Source organism: Harpegnathos saltator, unplaced genomic scaffold (assembly GCF_003227715.2).
Source record: "Harpegnathos saltator strain DR-91 unplaced genomic scaffold, Hsal_v8.6 scaffold124, whole genome shotgun sequence".
NCBI classification, from domain to species: domain Eukaryota; kingdom Metazoa; phylum Arthropoda; class Insecta; order Hymenoptera; family Formicidae; genus Harpegnathos; species Harpegnathos saltator.
Window position 1 is genome coordinate 1 of NW_020229900.1, and position 23,320 is coordinate 23,320.

General features: G+C 40.1%; 2 protein-coding genes and 1 long non-coding RNA gene across 4 annotated transcripts in view; all 3 read left to right on the plus strand.

Moving 5' to 3' along the window:
• Nucleotide 1: 1 nt before the first annotated feature.
• The window catches only part of LOC105191225 (uncharacterized), a 54,617-nt gene continuing 31,298 nt past the window's right edge, over nucleotides 2–23,320 (plus strand). The window contains exons 1-2 of the mRNA XM_025306267.1: nucleotides 2–30; nucleotides 275–506. Coding sequence (XP_025162052.1) covers nucleotides 340–506 — 167 coding nt within the window. The 5' untranslated portion in view covers nucleotides 2–30; nucleotides 275–339. The remainder of the gene's footprint in view (nucleotides 31–274; nucleotides 507–23,320) is intronic.
• Nucleotides 16,687–19,104, plus strand: LOC105180982 (uncharacterized). 2 transcript variants are annotated; one of them, XR_003114095.1, is made up of 3 exons: nucleotides 16,687–16,959; nucleotides 17,200–17,461; nucleotides 17,749–19,104. It is a non-coding gene; the product is annotated as an uncharacterized LOC105180982 (long non-coding RNA). The 2 variants fall into 2 exon arrangements; XR_003114094.1 differs by lacking the exon at nucleotides 17,200–17,461.
• On the plus strand, nucleotides 19,604–22,758 carry LOC112590282 (uncharacterized). Its single transcript, XM_025306255.1, has 3 exons — nucleotides 19,604–19,833; nucleotides 20,056–20,293; nucleotides 21,697–22,758. Exons 1-3 carry the CDS (start codon nucleotides 19,758–19,760, stop codon nucleotides 22,118–22,120), a joined length of 738 nt encoding a protein of 245 aa, XP_025162040.1. The 5' UTR covers nucleotides 19,604–19,757; the 3' UTR covers nucleotides 22,121–22,758.

The window sequence follows — 23,320 nt, forward strand, 5'->3', positions numbered from 1 at the left end:
AATATCTGCCTTCCACCTAAAAAACCATATGTAAGTAACACCGCGATCATCGGATAAAGTAATACTCTCCAACGAGTATGAGCATGTATGGTGCTCAGTTTTATGCGACTATCTTGTGATAGATATGAGCAATTTTATATATTAGTCGAACCGCGTCGAATTTTCTTCTCGCGAGAATCGCACGCTTTCCGGATCGAACATGAGATTGATGACTTACGTCGCTTTGATATACGTTTGCAGGAAAGATTACAAAGACATTTTATTTTGTTGTTAGTACCGGATCTACACACATGTCCAAGATCAGAACTCCAAAGATGCTTACCGCAAAGCCTGGAATCGATGAAGCCTTACCTAGCGCAAGGTGTTCCGCTTTTGAGCATACCCGCTTTCGTGCCATATTATATACAATTGAACAAAATGATTTTCACAAATGATTTTATCCCTATGATAAAGTTTAGAGATACATTCATCAGCGGTATATCAAAGTTCAGGATAAGTAAAGTCAGGTAAGTAATTATTGTCTAATAGATAAACACATCGACAGATCATTCGCTAGCATTAAGGGGATCCTGGAGTCGTCAACGAACTTGCAAAGCGTCTATAACGTAGAGGCGATCATCAAAAAGTAGGGAACGTTATCATCTGTTATCGACGTTAGTGAATTTTGGTACACATATGTGTATATATATTTACATAGTATTTATATAGTAAAGACAATTGCCGGATAATTGCTGATGCGATTATGCTATCCTTTCATCGCATTTTTCCATATATATCTTTTCTCACAGACTTCGGACAAATGTGTGTGTGCATTGTCATTTCGACTTTTCTACACATAGATCTTATATGAATGTGAATGCGACGTTGCCGATATTTGCCTTCTCTCCGAAATGTGCATTTTGCTGCTGCTTCTCGGATTCTTCGATTCGCTGATATATATATAGTGTAACATAATAAAAAATAATTTAAGCAATGAATATTATTACAAGAAAATGATTCTTCAGAAATAGTATGCTTGTTTTCACGTAAATCGGCTTCTCACTTTATCGTGTCAGCGACTTCTTTTTGTCAAGTTTACGTCGCCCTGGCTTAGCAGTATTAGCAGTACGGAAACATTTTCGTACAGTGAATATTCCTATCAAAATAAAGCGGAGTATTACAAATCACCCGAGAAAAGCGATGGGAAACTATTGCGAATAGGACACCGAGTTCCTCCTGCAACGTTTACGTCGCACTGGAAGTACGGAATTGAAAACGCTTTCGGACAGTGAATATTTCTGTCAAAATAAAGCGGAGTAATTCAAGTCATCCGAGAAAAACGATGGGAAACTATTGCGATAGGACACCGACTTCCTTCTGCAACGTTTACGTCGCACTAGCAGTACGGTATTGAAAACGCTTTTGTACGGCAAATATTCCTGCCAAAATAAAGTGGAGTAATAGAAAACATGTTAGAAATACGATGAGAAACTATTGCGACTAGAACACCGACACTTTCTTATAAAGTTTACGTCGCATTAGCTGCACGGAATGAAAAAGACTTTCGTATAGTGTATATTCCTGCCAAAATAAAATGGAATAATGCAAATCATCTGAGAAAAACGATGAGTAACTATCGCGATTAGGACAACGAGTCCTTCTTGCAAAGTTTACGTCGCCCTGGCTGTACCAAATTGAAAACCTTTTCGCTTCACATAATAAATATTCGTACGAAAATAAAAAATAGTAATAAGAAACGTCTTGGAAAAATGATGAAAAATTCGATGCGCCGAATTGAGAATTCTTTTATAAAGGGGAAGCACATATGTAGGAATATGAAACGGAGCATTGCTCAATATGAAATTAATATTCTATATCAGCCTAGAAAAACTTTATGTGTAATTGAAAATTTACGTCGTACTGACTGGACTGAATTTCAAATCCTTTTGCGTGGCAATGTTTCTCTTCATCTTTGCACGTATTTTGACTATGCGAAAGGGCTTTGATAAAGTGTAAGAGAGAGAGGATGAGAGAGAGAGTGTGTGAGAGAGACAGAGAGTGTGTGAGAGAGAGAATGAGAGAGAGAGAGAGAGAGAGAGAGAGAGTATGAGAGAGAGAGAGATTTTGTGAGAGAGAGTGTGTGAGAGAAAGAGTGTGGGATAGAGATTGTGAGAAATAGGGAGTGTGACAAAGAGAGAGTGTGAGGGAGGGAAAATGTGAGTGAGAGAGAGTGTAAGAGATAGAAGAGTGTGAGAGAAAGGAGAGTGTGAGAGAAAGAATGTGAGGGAGGAAGAGTGCGAGAGAGAGTATGTGAGAGAGAGAGAGAGAGAGAGAGAGAGAGAGAGAGAGAGAGAGTGAAGGAGGGAGATAGGGAGGGAGGGAGGGAAGGAGAGATAAAAAAACAGTGTAATAAAAAATAAGGGTTCCCATTTAAAAAACGCATGTTAACTTCCAAATGACCTTGAAGGTCATGGCCAATGTCAAATTCATGGTCACCATCAAGTCCGTCACTCGATTTTCTACAACTTTTATGTTTAATGTTTCTCATGAAAACTTGATCCTGCAAAGTTATCCTGGGAGTCCGGCATTTTTAAGACACTCTGTATATACACATGTATACCAAAATTCACTAACGTCGGTAACAGATGATAACGTTCCCTACTTTTTGACTATCGGCCCTATTATTTCTTTTCATTCACTCACTCATCCCCCTCCCTCTCTGCCTCTCTCTCCCCCCTTCCTCTCTTTCTCACACTCTCTCCCTCACACTCTCCTCTCTCTCTCCCTCCCTCCCTCCCTCCTCCCCTCTCTCTCACACTCTCTCCCTCAAACTCTCCTTTTTCTCTAGCCCTCCTTCTCCTACTCTCACCCGCTATCCCTAAACATCTCCCCCTCCCCCTCTCTCATCTTCTCTCTCCCCCTCTCTCCCTCCCTACCTCCCTCTCTCTCTCTCTCTCACATTCTCTCCCTCACTCTCACACTCTCGCCCTCCCTCTCTCTCTCTCTTATACTCTCTCTCTCTCTCTCTCTCTCTCTCTCTCTCTCTCTCTCTCTCTCTCTCTCTCTCTCTCTCTCTCTCTCTTTCTCTCTCTCTCTCGCTGTCCCTCTCTGTCTCTTTTATTTACGCGCGCGCCATTCTAGCTGATTCATATAAAGTTTAGAATAAATATTAGGTGCGCAACTAAGTTCTCGCTGTTTTTTTGATGAAAATGCAACTTTATTGTGAAAAAATGGTTACAAATGAATCATTCAAAATATTGCCCATCGCTAGCGACAACTTTTTCCCATCTTTCTGGCAGAGCTCGAATACCGTCACGGTAGAAGTGTTCGTCTTTTGAGGCTATCCACGAATCAAGCCATTTTGAGATGTCTTCGTATGAGCGGAACTGCTGATTAGCCAGACCATGTGCCATCGAACGGAACAAGTAATAATCGGACTGCGCAATATCTGGGGAATATGGCGGGTAGGGTAGGACGTTTCTAAGTAGGTTTTAACGGGTTTGGCAACGTGAGGCCGAGCGTTGTCATGCTGTAGAATCACTTTTTCGTGCCTCTGCTCGTATTGTGGCCGCTTTTCGCGCAGTGCTCGGCTCAATCGCATCAATTGAGTTCGATACCGTTCCCCAGTGATGGTTTCATTCGGTTTCAACAGCTCATAATAAATAACACCGCCTTGGTCCCACCAAATACACAGCAAAACCTTCGCAGCGTGAATATTCGGCCGAGCCGACGACGTAGAAGCATGACCGGGCAGTCCCCATGATTTTGTTCTCTTTGGGTTACTGTAATGAATCCATTTTTCATCACCCGTAACGATGCGATGAAGAAAACCCTTCCTTTTTTGCCGCTGGAGCAGTTGTTCATAGGCGAAAAAACGACGCTCAACGTCTCTTGGCTTCAAATCATAAGGAATCCAAGTTCCTTGTTTTTGAATCATTCCCAACGCATGCAATCGCTTGGAAATGGCTTGGCGGGTAACTTCTAAAATGCTGAAGCAAGCTCTTTTTGCGTTTGGCAGGGATCCTCATCGAGCAATGCCTCCAATTCAGCGTCTTCGAAGGTTTTTGGCCTTCCTTCACGCGAACGGTCGTCAACATCGAAATCACCGTCTTTGAAGCGACTTTGAAGCGACTTGAACCAATCACGGCACGTTGTTTCACTTAGAGCAGCATCTCCGTAAACTTTTTGGAGTTCTCGATGCGCTTCAGCCTCCGTTTTCTTCGAATGAAAGGAGAAAAGCAACACTTCCCGCAAATGACGAATATTTGGCACAAAATAAGACATTTTCACACAACCAAAAGTATATGACGCAAAACAAAATCACTAATGTGTCAAAGCGGTTTGTTTACCATATGTCTAAGCTTGGTTCATGACGTTTTGTCACAATCGACCACTACTGGAGCCATCTCTTGAAAAACAGCGGGAACTTAGTTGCGCACCTAATATTTCCATCAATTAATTTCAAAATCACCCCACCCTATCCAACAGTCAACTCATGGTCCTATCCCCGGTAAAGGGATTCGCGTCCCTGACCGAAAAACGGACCGCTCGTCGTACGTCGGTGCCCGAGTAAAGGGACCCGTCTGGTCCCTGACCCGTTCACTGGCACGCGGTTACGAACGAGGTTCGCCTTACTCGCGAACGGAAAGTTGCGTTCCTCTTCTAGGACGTAACAATTTCATAGATTGCGTTTATTATCGTCGCCGTCGTACATGCAATCTAATGGTAATCTCTTCTCCTTGAAAATCGAGCGATTGTCCTTCTTGATCAACGACACGCACCGTTAAATCTGCAATGCTCCGTGCGATGATTGGAAGGTAAATGACACGTGCCGGCGTTTTCAATATCTTATATCCTAGTGGCACCTTAGGCGAGAATTCATGTATCGTATGTACACGCATACTGTTACTGTACGCACCACTGACAACGCTGCATTCTATATGAATGATATTAATATTGACAATCTTAATCGGTGCGTCCGATTAGTACCATCGGTGCGGTTCTAATACACGACTCGATGAGAATCCTAAAAGCGAGCCAATGTTGTTTGGCTTGCTAAAATTTATTCTATAAGCACATTTTATTTCACTCTTCATCGTATTATTATTGGCACGTATTATTATTGGAATTATTATAGGATATTCATTCGCGTCATCTTTACATGGATTATTTTTGGAACGTACTGTTTTCTGTGCATGTGAAATTGCATTTTTTAAATATTCGTATATGGCACGCAATTCGTACGATCCTTCAGGAATCGTAATTTCTTCGTCGTTAGCACCATAATAAAATTTATTATTCGACGAATTTACATTTTGTATCGTATTGTATGTTTCGAAATCCGTTAAACCGAGCTCGTAATCACCGTCGCTCAAATCTATAGCGGGAAAGTAGCTCACCGTAAGGGTGCTACTGTTGCCAGTCAACGTAAGCATTAGCGACATGTTCGCAAACTGCCAAGCGAATACTGACTGCTGTTGGTGGAATGTTGTCATTTAAATCCATATCGATCGTCTACCGTTTGGAGAAACTGTAAACACAATTGTCCGCATATGCTCTGACTGTAATGTTGATAAGACGTGCGATTGCACACAATTTTCACTACATCTCTCTCAAGGTATCGAATCAATTCCTTGGGCGGTCGAAGATTACCAAAACTATCAAAATATACTGCGCGATTTCCTCTTTTCGCATATGCCACCCAGTATGTACCTGGTCCCTCTGTGTTGTCTAAATTTACAATACCACTCTCGTTTTGACGTACTCCATCTATCGGTAAGACGTCACGCATGAAATCACCTCGAAAGAAAGATATACGCATACGCCTCGCTAGTCTTTCCAACTGTACGTTAGTCATTGCACCCATGGGTAATTTTAGTGTCTCTTTGACGTTTTTTTTTCTTTTTTCTGCAGCGCCTTTCCCGCGCTTGTACGGAGCAAGATAGATTCCGCGACATTTCATAGCGCGACCTTCCATAGGGCGATGATGACGTTTTAATTCTTCCAACTGACGTTGCGCGGCTTTGCCATTATTCACCGCTTTTGCGACACCCGCCGCTCCACCGACTAGTGAACCGAGAACTCCCAGTAATGATAGAACTGGTAAAATACCACCCCGTTTTGCTATCGGAAGTGTTCGTTTTCGGATTGCTTTCTTGGACGACTTCTTTTTCTTCATGTCGATTTTCGTTTTGATTTTCATGTCCATGCCGATTTTCGTTTTGACTTTCATGGCAGCCCAAACGACGGCAGCAGCCGCTCTCTCGCCTAGAGTTGAATCTTTCGAAGTTATACGTTTCCACGCTTTTACAGCGAGAATCTTATCCGCCGCGTGCCGATCAGCGAAACTGTTGCTACGCGAATAGGCTATATCGTGCTCACGACACGCCGCGTCTAATGAATTAATGTCTCGATCGCCTCTGGCCAATCGTTTTGCCAAGCGAGTTCCAGGACCGCAAAATTGATATCCGGGAATGTGTAGTTCGATAGGAAGCGCATTTATCGCGCGATTCAATAGACCGCTGCCGACTTTGACTCTTGTCGATGGCATTCACTACAGTCTCGGATCAACGGTGCCGGACCGTCGATATGCGTTCGCTGCCACGGACGATTGTAATGTTCCAAACACCGACGATACTGCTGAACCTCTGGATCAACTTTTATATGTTCAGGGAGTCTGCCCCATAAGTCGCCTTTGCAAAATCGCGTGACAAAACAATCTTCGGTATGTATTTCAACTGTTCGGAGATGAGCTCTCGAATATCACGAGTATCCGTTAGAAGGAGCAACATTTTCTAAACTGAGCGTTTCCAAGATCGACGCGTCTATATATATAGTTCAACCGCAACGATCCGTTAACATAATCAATGTTGTGACTCGTGGGGGAAACGTGCGGTTCGTGAAGCAACCGACGTCGATACGTGTGACATATTTCGACAATAGAACGCAATCAATGATTGAGCAAGAGGCGCGCAGGCATGGAAACATGCTTCCGAATACCATACGCGGCATCATATGCGGTCCCTCGAATTGCGGCAAGACGAATGTTCTCATCAGCTTGCTGGAAAGTCTGCACGGTCTGCGTTTCGAGAACTTGTACGTGTACTCAAAATCATTGCAACAACCTAAATATCGCTACTTAGAAAATTTGTTGAAACCGATAGATGAAATTGGATACTTTACATTCTCCGATAACAGCGACGTGATTCCAACGACCGAAGCGTCCAAAATTCTATTTTTATCTTTGACGATGTGGCATGTGACAAGCAAGATACCATAAGAGAATACTTTGCCATGGGTCGTCATTCGAACGTTGACTGAAATTCGTACAAGCAGATCTTGGATATGTCAAGGATACACATACCCACATAGATCGGCTTGTTGAATTTCACCTCGAGTTTACGTAGCTTAACGGCGATTAAATTTTCCGAAAAGACCCTTCTGCTATGAAAATTTGTTCTCGCGATCATTGCCTCAGCACCGTATCGTCCATCCCATTTTATCAATAGTTTTACGTCTACGTGATTGCGAACGTTTTCCATGGTTTTATCGAACACCGCGTTGTTCATCAATTTGTACAAATTTTTCTCGAAATCGTTTGTCACGCGTGTTCTAAACTGTGTATTAAGTTCGATATAATCGCGGAGCCATGAGGATTGGGCAAATTTGAATATGCGGTGTATCTTTCCAATACGAAGACCGTGACGCGTGCACTGCTGCTGGTTGCGATAATGAATCACATAACGCTGCTTATCGCATAAGGTTGCGAAAAGCATGTCCTGCTTTTGGTTGGCGGTTTGTCCCGCGTCGGACAGAACGGTAGGTCAGTGTGCGCGTCGTGCAGACGTTGCGGATACTCTAAGTCAACCTCCAGAATGTAACCTATAGGTGAATCTAGTGCGATTGATGATACGTCGAAATTCGATACATCATCGACCCATCGAAATTCGACGTATGGCAACTGTTGACACATTGCTCAACCGTACAAGTTATTTACATCGAAGTACATCAAGTATGATGATGGTTGCAATGGATCGTAAGACTGCATGTACTTGTTATTGGCTTTTGCATATCTACCGGAACATTGACTGAGGCCACCGCGAATACCGCGCTCGATGAACATGACCATATCGATATCAGTGAGCAGTTCGAAATTAACGCCCGTATGCTTCAACATAGCATCCCACGTAAAACCAGACAAAGTGTAACAATACGCGGGATCTAACCCATAACTTTTGATACAACTATTGCGGAAATTTTCAAAAATATCGGCCAGCAACAAGACATCAATCTTCAGATACAAGTCGCTATATTCACCTAAGGTTTGAATGGCGAACCGTTGCCAGATGTTCACGGCGTGCGCGTAATCGCTCTCAGATACCGTGTCACCCATCAACGAACTGTAAAATGACTCGCGCGGCGGTAAACACCGATCCTGCAGCTTGTCCGCGCAATCAAGGTATTCGTACGGAAAGACCTCCTTTCGTGTCAATAAGTCAAAATCTTTGTCGGACAAATTTGAAAATTCAGACTGAACAATTTTTAATTTGTCGTTGTTGAGAAAAGACGCCAATTTATCGAGACTTGTACTAAGAAATTTGTACGAATCGATGAACCGCAATTGTATACAATTTTCCCATTTATACCTACTATCCATCATGTTTCCTACAGTCTTTGTAAACGAAATATATTTTTCTTTGGTTATCGGTAGTACAATGATTGAACCTTCGAACGCGGTTCCTATATCTTTGATGATAAAGTGTGAATCATAACCGGATAAGTTGTGAAAGACCACGGGAATGCAATAACTATCTCGATAATTTAGATTGCAATTGGAATGCGCGGGACCTCTGTGCCCAGTTAGGTGACAATGATCGGTCACGCGTGTATCATCCTTTGCGAATGATTTCTCGCACACATGACACAGCGTAGCGTTCCGAAATGTCTCCCACTTTCTTCGTTCTTTCGACAAAGTTTCCATGGAGACATTTGCAGACAAAATATCCTTTACACGATGTGCTAGTTCTTCAAGTTCTTTGACAAACCATGAGATGCAATTCGGATCGCGATGACATCGATACGCGGACAATGACTCGTCGTAGGAACATCGCACGTAATACGCTATACTAAATACGCTATGATGTTGATACGCATACGAACTCGTTTTTGTTCTTCCCTCGGTGTCTTCTCCAGGATGCATTCCAAGTCGGCGTAAACTACAAACGAGATCCGCTCCTTCCTGCAGTAGTTGGTGAAGCTGGGCCATTTGTTGTCATCGTTTGGCAAGATGACGGCGCAGTCATTCAATTTGCTATCTACACACAATCTATAATGTGACTCTCCAGTTTTTCGTTTGTATGAAAATAATGTAAACAACTGTAATAAAAAATGATTATTATGAGTTTTTCTTTATAGTGTATTTTTATATATTGTATTCATAAAATATCATTCATAAAATATCCTTACCGATCACATATATATTTTTTGCATTTCTTTTTATTTAATTGTGAGCTCACAAGGCGAGACAAATTCTTAATCCACATGAAGTGTCCCACGTCGTTTTTGTGCGTTTTTGTCAGCTGAACATAACGCTGCGACCACCGCCCATGCGAAACATACATTGTCCATAGATTGCATGTTGATTATAGCCCGCTTCATTTTTATTTCGCGCGGTAACTCGATATGACATCCCGCATGCAATGGATTGTACTTGTTAACATTAACGGTCAGATCGAATATGCGCGAGAGTGTCCACCAGCTATCTCGTTCCTGGAATTCTTCCATGGACGCTAAGGTGGGTTCGATAATACATGTCACGAACCAAATGTCTAAATCAGATGTAGAAAGAAGTCCAACGTTCCTCGTATTGATGCTCTTGTTCGCGCGTTTATCACCCGTCACAAATTCGCCGTTGAACACAGTGTTGACTTTTACGCTACCGTGTCTCTTCATAACGCTTCGCACATGCTCGAGCACGATATTCTTCACATCTTGGAGAAATCGAAGAGGGTCGATGTAGTCTATATTTACAATCGCCCCGATTGATATGCGACTATTGAACGCTATATCGATTTCTCGCCAAACAAGTGTCGAATGTCCGGCTCCTGCGTATACGAAACGTCTGCGCAAAGTATTTTTTAAACCCTCGAGTTGCGCTATACGAGCAACCATCGAGTGCGCTGAACCAACCAATAGTCGTGGTTGTTTGGCTCGGCTATGCTGTTCCAACGACTCGAGACACTCGTCGCACTTTTGTTCCCATGCGTGGTATTCGTCTAGCGAGCCTAATCGAGCGGCCTGATTCTGCAGCTCGCGTTCTACGGATGATAATGATGATAATGATGATTCTGCCATTTTTCTAGCAACGTTGTAAACACACTGTAACTGCGCGCTTTGCTCGTCTTCGACTAAACTATAGAATATTCTGCTTTGAACATTTTATAGCCCTTCACTCTTTCAAACATACATGCTGTTATCAAAATTCGGGGAAACTTCCTCGACGAACTATTAAACACATTCCTGGATCTTAAACTCATATCGACTCGTTGTGGACTTTGCCTAAGTGCATGTCTTTCTTTATCTGATACAATAATAGGCTTATAGACCTATGATTCTGGTATCAGCAGTCTGACGTCAACGACTGACAAAAATATTTTGGTTAAAATGTGATATTGTAATACGCAGCAGCACTGAGTTCTTCACAGGATGTACCCTATGATAAGATATGTATGCCTTTCTTTATCTAATACCACAATAGTACTTGTAGACCTACGATTTGGTATCAGCAGTCTGGGGGGTCGACGACTGACAAAAAATATTTTGGTCAAAATGTGATATTGTAATACGCAGCAGCACTAAGTTCTTCACAGGATGTACCCTATGATAAGATATGTATACCTTTCTTTATCTAATACCACAATAGTACTTGTAGACCTACGATTTGGTATCAGCAGTCTGGGGTCGACGACTGACAAATCACATTTTGGTCAAAATGTGATATTGTAATACACAGCACCATTATATTGCAACGTTTACAAATTGTAATAAAAGTATAAATATTGCGCATTTCTGTACTGCGCATTATTTTCTGTCGTACTGCGATGTGCTATGACTGGTATTATTTCATCAATGTGTGACTATTTAATTGACTGGTTACAATGCTGTGCCAGAGAATTAATATCTAGTTTCAGAAGATATATTGATATGTGCATTAGAAAATTTGAAAACTCTGAAGAGATCGATGGAGGGGATGTAGCATTGGCTGGGGAAACTCGGAGGGAAACCTGCGTTGAAGAAGCTCCTGCAAGAGTCGCTCTGTAAAGACACGGTTCGACAGTCGCTCTGTCAAAAGACAAGGTTCGACAGTAGCTTCCACATACAATAAACCAAAATGTCCGATGTCGAAGTGAACGCTGCACAAGCAAATTATTACAAGTCTGTTCAACATGTGGATGAGGATGAGAATCACCCTAGGTGGAAACAAAACGACGAGTGTTTCGAGAAGCCACCATGCAAAATGGAACGTAAGAAGTGAGTATCAATGTGAATTTGGTTGGTACTTTGTGCGCACTTTCCCGACCGAATTTTTAAATGTATATAACATTTACATTGTATTTTTATAGCATTCCTGAGCCATGTCATGCTACTCGCATCCTGGGGCGCAGATATGTTTTGACTGCAACAACTCATAAGTATTTGGAAATTGGACTCAATGTACAATATCGATCCTACCCTGTCGTGGAAATAATCCTCGGCGACAATCGCGGTAATGAACTAATATTACATACAGACATTTGGGGAAAACTGATGGAAAATCGTGGTGCTGTACGACGACTTCTAGAAGCGCGCAACCCATCGTACTTTCCGCTACGGATTCAAAATTTAGGAGTGAAATTGTTCGAGCTAAATGGTTCAAAAATTGTAAAATTAATGCAATCTTCTAAGAGTTTGTATTTGAGTCCTGCTACAATGAACAAGTTATTTACTTATGAATATTGCATTGATCATATATATACGCAGTTGTCTGAACAGTCGTATCTGGTTAGATCAAGAATTCTAACTTTTGTAAAAGATCTTCGAGAAAAAAAGTTACCGAAATGTGCAATGCGGTAAAAGCGATACGTGAAAGCGCTGCCTTTAACAGTGAGTCACTTATTGACTGCGAGCTGCTGACATGTGCTTCGAAAGATATCTTGCACGAAGCTATGAGCTATTTGGTATTCTGAGCTGTTTGGTATTCTGAGGAATAAATTACTTTGTTATACAGGGTACACGATTTATCTGAAGACATTGAAATATCTCGAGAACTATGCATTGGATAAAAAAGTGGTTAATGAAAGTTGTTAGTCTCGAAGGGGGACATCCAATGATATCAAACTCGCCTCCCACCCCACCCCCTGGGGGTGGGGGTTGGGGGCAACTTTGAAATCTTAAATGGAAACCCTCATTTTTTATTACAGATACGGAATATTTGTTATAATGATTTTATTTCATTCATGCCTACTTATTGTAGAACTGGAGCCTGAAGTGCATCTATATATATTACTTTTCACTACATATCAGGTATAGTAAAAAGAAATCCATTATTTTTCCAATATATGGCTTTAGTTATCTGTATCTCGCGTTGTATAAGTCCGATCGGGTTCCACTAGATGGCGTTAAAAACATGAGATTTCGTACTCAAAAAACTTTTATGACAGTTTTGTGATTAGTTGACTCAGTTTTGTTTGAGCGCGCGTCAAAGATGGACACTAGCAAAGAGAAAATACGCTATATTTTACAGTTTTTCTTCGATAAAGGCGAAAACGCAAGCCAGGCGGCTGAAAATGTGAATAGTGTTTATGGTCCTGATACTGTAACAGCCAATCACGCGCAATTTTGGTTTCGTCGATTCCGTTCCGGTAATTTCGATGTCAAAGATGCACCACGCTCTGGAAGGCCAATTGTCGACAATATCGATAAAATCATGGACATTGTCGAGTCCGACCGTCATGTAAGCACTGTTTCGATTGCCCAAGAGCTAAAGATTGCACAAAAAACCGTTTGGAACCATTTGAATAAGGCTGGATACAAAAAGAAGCTCGATGTATGGGTGCCACACGAGTTAACGAAAAAAAACCTCATGGACCGAATTTCCATCTGCGAATCGCTGCTGAATCGCAACAAAATCGACCCATTTCTGAAGCGGTTAATCACTGGTGATGAAAAGTGGATCACTTACGACAACGTCAAGCGAAAACGGTCGTGATCGAATCTCGGTGAGCCGGCGGAAACGGTGGCCAAGCCGGGATTGACGGCCAGGAAGGTTTTGCTGTGTGTTGGTGGGATTGACAGGGAATTATCTACTATGAGCTGCTCCCCTACGGCAAAACTCTTAACTCGGAACTGTACTGTCAACAATTGGACCGTCTGAAGGAAGCAATCGCCCAGAAGCGGCCAGCTTTGGCCAATAGGAGAGGAATTGTGTTCCATCAGGACAATGCCAGGCCACACACATCGATAGTGACTCGCCAGAAGCTCCGGGAGCTTGGTTGGGAGGTTCTTATGCATCCACCTTATAGTCCGGACCTGGCACCAAGTGATTACCATCTGTTCCTGTCCATGGCGAACAATTTTGCTGGTGAAAAATTCGCTTCAAGAGAGGCTTGTGAAAATCGACTGTCTCAATTGTTTGCCAATAGGGACGAGAGCTTCTATGAGAGAGGCATAATAAAATTACCTTCAAAATGGCAAGTTATCGAACAAAACGGCGCATATTTGACCTAACTCGGATCATTCTAACTATGGTAATTAAAGCCTTCAATTTCATGCAAAAATAATGGATTTCTTTTTACTACACCTGATATTACAATAATTTTTCAAGTTAATCAGTAAGAATAAAGTATAGTAAGAATAAATCGTAATCTTCTTAAAAAAATATTAAACAATCTGTGTATAAGAGAAAATTTATATTAAAATCAATAAGATTTGCATCATACATATAACATATAATTCCTCTAACTTTAAGAATAATGTGTTTATAATATCTCTTAATTTTAGAGGAATCTTCTTAAGGCCATATATAAGAATAATATCCTCTAAAATTTAGATGATTCCGCTTGTTCCGAAATTACTTTTTTTTGGTTGTAAAATATGAATCTTGACACCTCGGGTATGTTAGCAAAAATTATGTAAACAAGAGCAAAGCGAGACGATTTTTAGTTATTAAAGATTAAATTAAAAGTCACGGTTATAGCATTGCTGATTGACTGTCAGATTCAAACGTCAAAATCGCACGGCACTTCGGCATCCTGTTAAATTGGAATTCGACCAAGAACCTTTTCTCAGGGCATAATACGTACTTTTCTTACTCTCCTTGCTATTATGAGCATCTTTGCGACGCCAGGACCATTCGAGTCACCTACAACGATATGTAAGCCTGCGATCGTTGTGCGAAATAATTTTCTCAAGCAAGAGTGAACACTCGTACCTCTGGTGCTCTTTTGCATATAGTATGTTATCCTACGACAGATACACGTGATCTCATTTATCGAGTTGATTTTCCTTCTCATAAGAAACGCGTGCTTACCGAAACAATGACGTAGGAAATTACGTTCTCTATCATTTTTGTATTGAAATAAAATTGCAAGTTTATTATGTTCTTAATACCTTACCTGCAAAGATGTTCGCGACGGAAGGAAACGGCCAATGCATACCTAGCTCGCAGTATTGAGTTGATGAGATAACTCCTGAAAATCGGCATCACGCAGCTTGACTTACCGTCTTTCGACCCGTATCGCGCAGAAAAAGTATCTTACTTCGTCAAAGACGACTCTGTTACTCTCCTATCGATTTCGGACATAACTATCTATGGCATTCCAGACTTCACGATACATAATGTTCGGTAAGCCATTATTAATATATAAATTGACGCACACCGGTCGAGATACATCTCTGAATAATTTACGCATGATTCAGATGAAGGATGATTGTCTCCATGTGGATCAACGTAAAATCGATCGATAGTCTTATTCTGCAAAACCGATCCATATGATGAATTCAATCACGGATCACGTGAGCACAAAACTAACATTAAATTGTTTTCAACAACTATAAACGCATTGTGTAGGAGATTAAATTTAACGCATACTTTCCATCCAACAATGTGTCAGCTAACTACGATATACATAGTACGACCACGTTTCTCATCTCCCAGTTTCCAAAGAACGACTTGACGAATATCAACGCTAGCATCGCTATACAAGGTGGATATTACGAAGACTGGAAAAGGACCTATAAATATTTCAACGTTTGTTACGTCAACGTCAACGTGGTATTCAAAAGCGTAGGGGATGTTAAGACCACCTCGGAAATAATAAGTAAATGGTATTCCCAATTAATCATCAACATAAATTACTATCAGCAAAACAACTGGGGAGCTATAACTTCCCGAAACATGCATGTAATTCAATTATTCGCATCTAATATTCTCCGAGCAACAAAGAGAGTGAGAAAGAAAGAGAGAGAGAGAGAGAGAGAGAGAGAGAATAAAATTTTCTTGAAATATCCAATTAACGTATTGCTGACGCTTATTTAGACGTGCAATTGTCTCAATTTTATCGCAGTGACGAAGCACCCATCACTATATGATAAATATTTATCTTCAGAACCAATTGTACGCAATTATTATTTCATACCGAGTAACCATTCACATGTATCGATTTACGAAACGTCTTTTCTGACAATGTTAGGTGCGCATTAAATAATCAAAAGTGCGAGCATGACAACCGCTTATGACAAAATTCGAATGACTGTGCATGGTATAAATAATTTATTGTACTTTTATCTTGATAGATAAAAATTTAATAAAAATACTTAGATTCATCGCGAATCTCTCGTTAGAGTTGTAACGTCGGATGATATCTCCTGCATTATCATTTCGGCTCCTTCATCGTTCTTCGTCATAATCAATCATCGAGCAACCTTGATCATTCGATGCACTTCTAACTTTGTCGTAGATAGCATTTACAAACCATTATGCAAATCAGAATAGACTTGGTTTTTTCAATGCAGCTTAGAACGTAACCGATAATAATAAACGATTTTGTAAAATAAAACATCATTCTAACACTTCCATATTGCTGACAGTTTTATCACGCAAATATAGTAGCACAAGTATGATACAAAGTGATTTTGTATTTTGAGAACATGTAACAAAGAGTTATGTATGTTAAAGAAAAAATTTGAAGCATAACACATTAATCCTTGACTAATTTAACGTGAAAGCTATATATGTGTATAAACATTCACGGAAAATATTTTATGCGCTCCCGAACAGATAACAGTGTGAGTTGAAGTTATTAAAATTCGGGGGAGATATATTTTTCATATTCAAATACTTTCTCGCTTAGTAAAATCTACCAAACAGAATTTCCCGATGTAGACGCGAATCGATCTTTCCAATTGTTAACTAGTCGAAAACTGACATCATCAATTTAAGTCTCAAAATGCGATGCGATAAGGTAAAAGCTGATGTTATAATTTTAATCGACAAATTATTTCGTTCCAAATAATCGCGTCGGAGGATAACAATCGTAAAGGGAGACCTTTTGCAAGGATTCAGCGAAAATATTCGTCATGTGTTTACATATTTATCGTTGTTCTTTCAATGCGTCTTCGCCTCAACGTTGAACAAGGAGATAACTTATGATTTACATCCTGTTGATGCGTGATCGCTGAGTTTAAAATACACTCTCGACGCGTCGGACCGATATGTTAACGAAAGTCGTAAAATCGAGAACAACGCGAGTGGCTGGATTATTGTCGAAATCGTACGGTTATTTATCACCACTGGTGATAAATCTACACGTCAAAATCGTTCAGTATTCGTTAAATTCGAAACAAGAACCTCTCCGCAGGTAAAAATGCATACCATCTTTGCGCTTTTCGTTATAACGAGCGGCTTCATCACGGAGATGTGTGCCAACTATTTAAGGGACAGATGTAAGTAACATTGCGATTGTCGGATAAAGTAATATTCTCCAACGAGTATCAGCACGTATGATGCTCACTTTCCTGCGGCCATCTTATAACAGATACGCGCGATCTTACATATTCGACGAACCGCGTCGATTTTTCTTCTCGCGGAACCGCGCGTTTTCCGGATCGAACGTAAAATCGGCTTATGCCGCTTTGATGTACATGCGAAAAAAAAATTGCAAGAACACTTTATTTTGTTGTTAGTACCAAATCTACATACATGTCCGAAATCGCGACTCCAAGCATGCTTACCGCGAAGCTTGGATTCGATGAGGCCTTACTTAGCGCAGAGTGTTCCGTAACTAAATATAGATTCTTTCGAAATTCCGTAATTAAGTATACCTTCTTTCGAGCCATATTATACGCAATTTTATAAGATGACCTTCGAAAACCAGTATATCCCTATGATAAAGTTTAGTGATACATATATCAACGGTATATCAAACTTCACGATAACTAGAGTCAGGTAAATAATTATTATCTAAACATTACATAAACACATCAGCGGATTATTCAGTACTGTTAAGCCAATATTTCACTTGTACGACGAATATTGTCAGATAGAGAATTCCTACAGTGTCCGAGGGGAGTGTTAAAAATGCGCTAAGCAATCATTTGACATATTCGCAAAATATTCGCCGTATAACAAAAGAAATTGTAACAACTTGGCCTAACGAGACGATCCACGTAGTGAATCCAAACGCGCTTTGTGACCAGCTGAGCACAAAATTACCCTAAAATTCTTGTTTCCAGAGTTGTCGAGGATCATTATATTGAGTTTCTGGCGCACTTTCCATTCGTCAGTGTGTCCACAAGTTCAATGCATACGTCTCATATGCGTCTCCTACGCTTATTAAAAATAGCAGATACAGATTAAATAGCAATTTTACGAACGTCGTTGCTGAAATTATTATACGAGGCAGGCATTTTGAGGACGAAGAACAATATTTTTACGTGAACAACGTCACCGTGGCAATCTTAAAGTTTGAAGGGATGAAGACTAATAAACAACAAAGAGGTACACCCGAAAACGTAACGCAGTTGGCAAATGATTATCTTGCACTTGAGTGGGATCCATTGACTTACGAAATAATTTATAACATCAAAAACATTGCAGCTGAGCTCATCCAGACCATTTGGAATAGGATTTACACGAATTTCCCAACTGTTATGTTAACGTCTCGTTAAAACGCATCGTCTTGATTTTATTGTCATGATGAAGAGATTAATCATTTTATAATGAGTGTAACTTGCTAGCACAATTAGTTGTGCATTACTTATTTATTATTTTGATACGGAGATTCGTATACGCTGCTTTAGAAAATGGCTTTTTCTTCCAATGGAGTTCGGTGCGCATCAAATGCGAACGAATGCTCGCGGGTTTGCGGTTGTGACAGAACTCGCATGATAGTACACTATGCACACAGTGCCTCTTTATTGTACTTTCATTCAATGGATAAAAGTATGATAAAAATACCTATGTTCCACGCGTTTTCTTCGTTATACTTGCAATGTTAGATATCTCGTATACCATCACTTCGGCTTTCGTCATAACTGATGAAGCTCGCGAGTTGTCGCTTGTAATTAGAACCATTTCGCGTTACCAATCTTATCGGTAATAATATATATATAGATCCTTCCTAGACCTAAAGATTCTACGCTAAAGGACCTTACGCTTTGTAAATTTGGATATACGAAATACGATTGTAAACTTGGAACTGAAACAATCTGGACAATTTTTTTTCGGAGCATTTTTCAACACCAGTCAATGGTTCAATAAGACAAATTATTTTTTAGCGGTCCAAAAATAAATTCTTTCATTGAAGCATCAGCTGTATCTTAAACAACATCCAGAACAATTTTGTCCTGACTGTAAAATAAATTCGAGTATATAATTATCCGGAAAGTACGCGTATACTTGAGAATTTCTAGAAAGAAAAGAATACGTGCAATAAGCGAGATATTTGTTTTCCTCGCAGAGAAAAAAATCCATGTAAGAGCGTTTGCAATATTGCGTTTGCGATATTTTTTCTTCGCGTGAATAACGGCGCTTAGATTATACAAATTTATTTGTAAATTTAACCAACGCAATAAAGAGTTATGCACGTATCAAGTGAAATTTCATATAATATGTAATTCTACATAACTCCTCTTACTCGTTTTCCTTCTCTCTTCCTTTCTCTTTTCAACAATGAAAAAATTCGACGGCAACGGTAGAAATATTTAATATTTTTAAACATTTTTCTTTCTCAATGTATTATCACTTGATCTCTTCGAATAATATCTAGCAAAATTCATCGATCCATTGCACTTCATTTTCCGCAGGACAAAAATAATTGTCCCATTATCAATGCTTTAAAAATTAAAGACTGCGTTTTACATATTCGCTTCGCAATGTATGTTCCTTTCAAGTAGCCACCTTAGCTAAGATCATAGGATTTCGTGAGAACTTTCGATGTAGATTTACAAGTTCCCTATTATTCTCTCGACAAATGCTTGGCACAATGTTAAGCCACAAGGCCGCTCGTGATTTGCATTGTGTGTACACGTGATCGTCGTGTCCGAAATACGAATCCTGACTCGTCGGACAAATATATTAACTAGAGACGTGGAAACGAGAACAACGCGAGCTGGCTAGTTGTCGTCGAAATCGCATAGTCGGAACATTATCGAGTAACAGTGAAATTCGCGCATTAAAGTCACTCAATATTTCGACGCAACATTAAATTTGAATTTGACCGAGGATTTTTCGGTAAGCCACAATGCGTGTTATTTTATTGATCTTTTTGATGAGCATGATGACCATGGTGAAGTCTGACCGCGATCTAGGGATTACGTGTAAGTAACCGTGCGATCATCTCGCAAATCCGAAAATTTTCTCGAACAGCTAACATTTGTAACTCCGTTTTAATCTCGCGAATAGAAGTCTATTCTAAGAGAGATACACTTAATTTGAGGTATTTTTCGAGTTGACCCGCTGCCTTCCGACGAATCGTGTGTTTTTCAAAACTGATATGTGTGAGAAAGTAATTGCGAACGCAGTATGTAATTTGTTCTTAGTATCACAACTGTACATTTGTAACCAAAGAGAGATTGATCTAGGGGTATGTATAAAGCACAGCATAGAATCATTAAAGCCTCACTTGAAGGATGGTGTTCATTCTTTGGGTATTCCGACGTTCAACCCGTATTATATACCGACTTACGAAATTTCCATGTCGGGTAAATACTCAAGCACCACGAAGTTTTCGGATATAATGATCTCCGGAGCAGCAGACTTCGATATAATGGGGTTCAAGTAAGTAATCGCGATAGAGCAGATCGACATACGACATACAAACATTCATTCGCAATGCGCGATCCAAGCGATCGTCTCATCCCGGATGTCGATTTTAGAGTCCATCATGTAACAATACACATAACAATAGACGTAATAATGTGGAGCTAATAGCCTTCGTGTATCACTGCAAACTCGAGTGTTGTTTTCATTCAAAAAAAGTAATTTCAGAACAAGCATTTAAATTTTAGAGGATTTTATTCTTATATGTGGCCACAAGAGGATTCCTTTAGGATTAAAAGGAACATATTATAAACGCATTATACTTAAAAAGTTAGAGGAATTATATGTTATATGTACGTATGTGTGTCTGTAATGCAAATTTTATTAATTTTAATATAAATTTCCTCTTATACACAAATTATTTAATTTTTTTAAGAGGATTATTATTTATTCTTACTATACTATACTTTATTCTCTTTCTTACTAGTTAAACTACTTAATTTGAAAAAATTATGATAATGTATAGCAAGAAGTAATGTATATATATATATAAATATACTTCTGGCTCTAGTTCTGCGATAAGTAAGCACGAATGAAATAAGACCATCATAACAAATAAATTTCCAATCAGTTTTGTCATGGACTTCATAGCTGCAAGATGTTCATCATAACCGATGGTATGAAACATAGTTGAAAGAAAGAAAATATATTTTCTAACTTCTTGCAATAGATTATAAACTGTATTTGACCAAATATGGGTAAATTATCTTCGTTATTACAACAACACATATACATTTTTTAAAAAGCTTTCTAAATATTCTGACCCATGAATATATGGTTATTTTTTCGTTCATGTCTGGAGATGGAGCATGACTAAACAAAAGAAGCCGACATTCAAATCAACATATTCCTCTTCATATAAAAGGAAAATTAATTGATATAAGAGAAAATTCTCTTGAAAACGGTTAGAATTTAATAAATTTTAGATGAATAGTTCACTTTAATCGCTTTATAGGAAACTCTTTTACCCGTAAACGGCTTAGAATATGAGGCTATAGGAAAAATCACTTTATAAATAAAGAAATAAATAAAAAATAATGTCTAAATAACGTCTAAATGAATTAAATGACGTAGCTTAAGACAACAAGAAACATGTAAAGAAAGCTTCAGACTATACGTGTCAAAATAACACACTCGGGTTTGCAATGTAGTACAAGGAGTATCGTCGAATTCCTGCGTCGCCGGATAAAGAATTTTCGCGGGAATTGTTAAATTCGACCGACAGATTCGACGACACTTGTCGTACGACAAATGGAACGATAATCTTCTTCGCCCGAGAAGAAGCTGCATCGCGAATTCGAGCGCGGCTGAATCTCAGCAGCCGAACAGCCATTCGACTATCTGGACATTCTCGTTTTCAGCTACTCAAGGCATCAGATAATGTTACAGGCGAAGTTCCCACAGATTATATTGCGCACAAAATACCAAGTGATGCCCAATTTTACGAGGCCCGTAAAAGTAGGCCGACTGACAACAATTTTTAGAAACGTCACCACCGACGTCGTTATAAATGGTGAACATTACGATAAACCGGAAACGGGCGAGGAATATTTTAAAGTGATAAATACCCAGGTGCAATTGAAAATCGATAAAATCTCGGGGACTAAAACGGCGAGCTATAACGAGACGATGACCATTGATTTGGATCAATTTTTGCAAAATCAATGGCAGACACTGATGCACGAAATGCACCGGACGGCCGAATGGTACGCTGCCAAAGTTATCAAGGAAACCGCTAACAACATCTATGCCAACTTCCCTCTGAGCGTATTATATCCAGAGTAGGCATCTTCTTGCCCTCGTTTTATAGCCGCGGCGACGAGCTAGTTGTCTTTTTTTGTGAAAATTGTAAATTATCATATATCAACATGCACGGCCGATCGCGCGCGTGTTATTCTCACAAAGTGAGAACTCGTGTGCGCTCGTTTGCATGATGGTTCGCGTTTGATCCTTTTTCAGACGAAGACGGTAATCGATCGTGACAGAGTCGGAATGTCGGTACGCGGTGTAAACGGCAGCTCTTTATTATATCTTCACCTGGGACAAGTAGAAATATAATGAAAGCACGTACGGAAGATTCTCGGTGAAATCACATTCCAACCGAATCCTCCGTCGCACTTGCAACGCCGGACACGTCACGTGTACCGTCACTTTCGGCTTCTGTCCAATGACCGATTAGCTCGCTCGATCATAGTCATTCGACGCGTTCTTTTAGCTACACCGGTGAAATCGCGCGCAGACGGTTGGCCATACGAGCGCGGACTTCCACTCGATTCGATTTCAACACTTCCCTCCCGATGCGGCTCGCAACGTCACCGATAGTTTAACGAGAGAACTTTGTAATTGATTCCCGGAAGTTGAGTTCTCTGATTGAAGCATCGGCTACGACTCGAGCCGCATCGCGAGTAAAGCGCGCAAATCGGCACGATAAAAATAAAACAAAAATACGGAATATGAGTATACATAGTATCAGCGGCGCAGGTCAGCAAGACATAAAGTATTTGTTTCCTGTAGATAAAAGAGAACTTTTTTCCAATGCATGCATAATATAGAGATTTTGTATCGAGACGACAGAGAAATAAAAGTTACGATATGCGCGAATGTACGAACTTATAAATTTGTACTTTGAGAGTGAAATAAAAAACGTTAGGCATGTGACCAGCGAATTCGAAAATAATTCATTCATCGCGAGTAACGTAGGCTCGCTTTTCGCCACGGAAAGGCAGTTCGCCTTTCAATGCAGTTCTCGCGCGCGTTGAATGCACTTGTTCCTGTCTTTATTCGAGTCGCTTACCCACGCCACGGCTTTCGCGTCGGCCGAGCATCGAAGACACCGACTCGAAAACATGGAAGATACGTCTTCAGGTATCCTTCAAAATAGCGAACGTTCGATGCCGGCAATGTTAACACGTGCGGAAGCGAATGCTTTTCAGTGGAAAATCCGTCGCGGCTGTGTGAGGTTTAGAAACGGAATTTAAAAAAAAA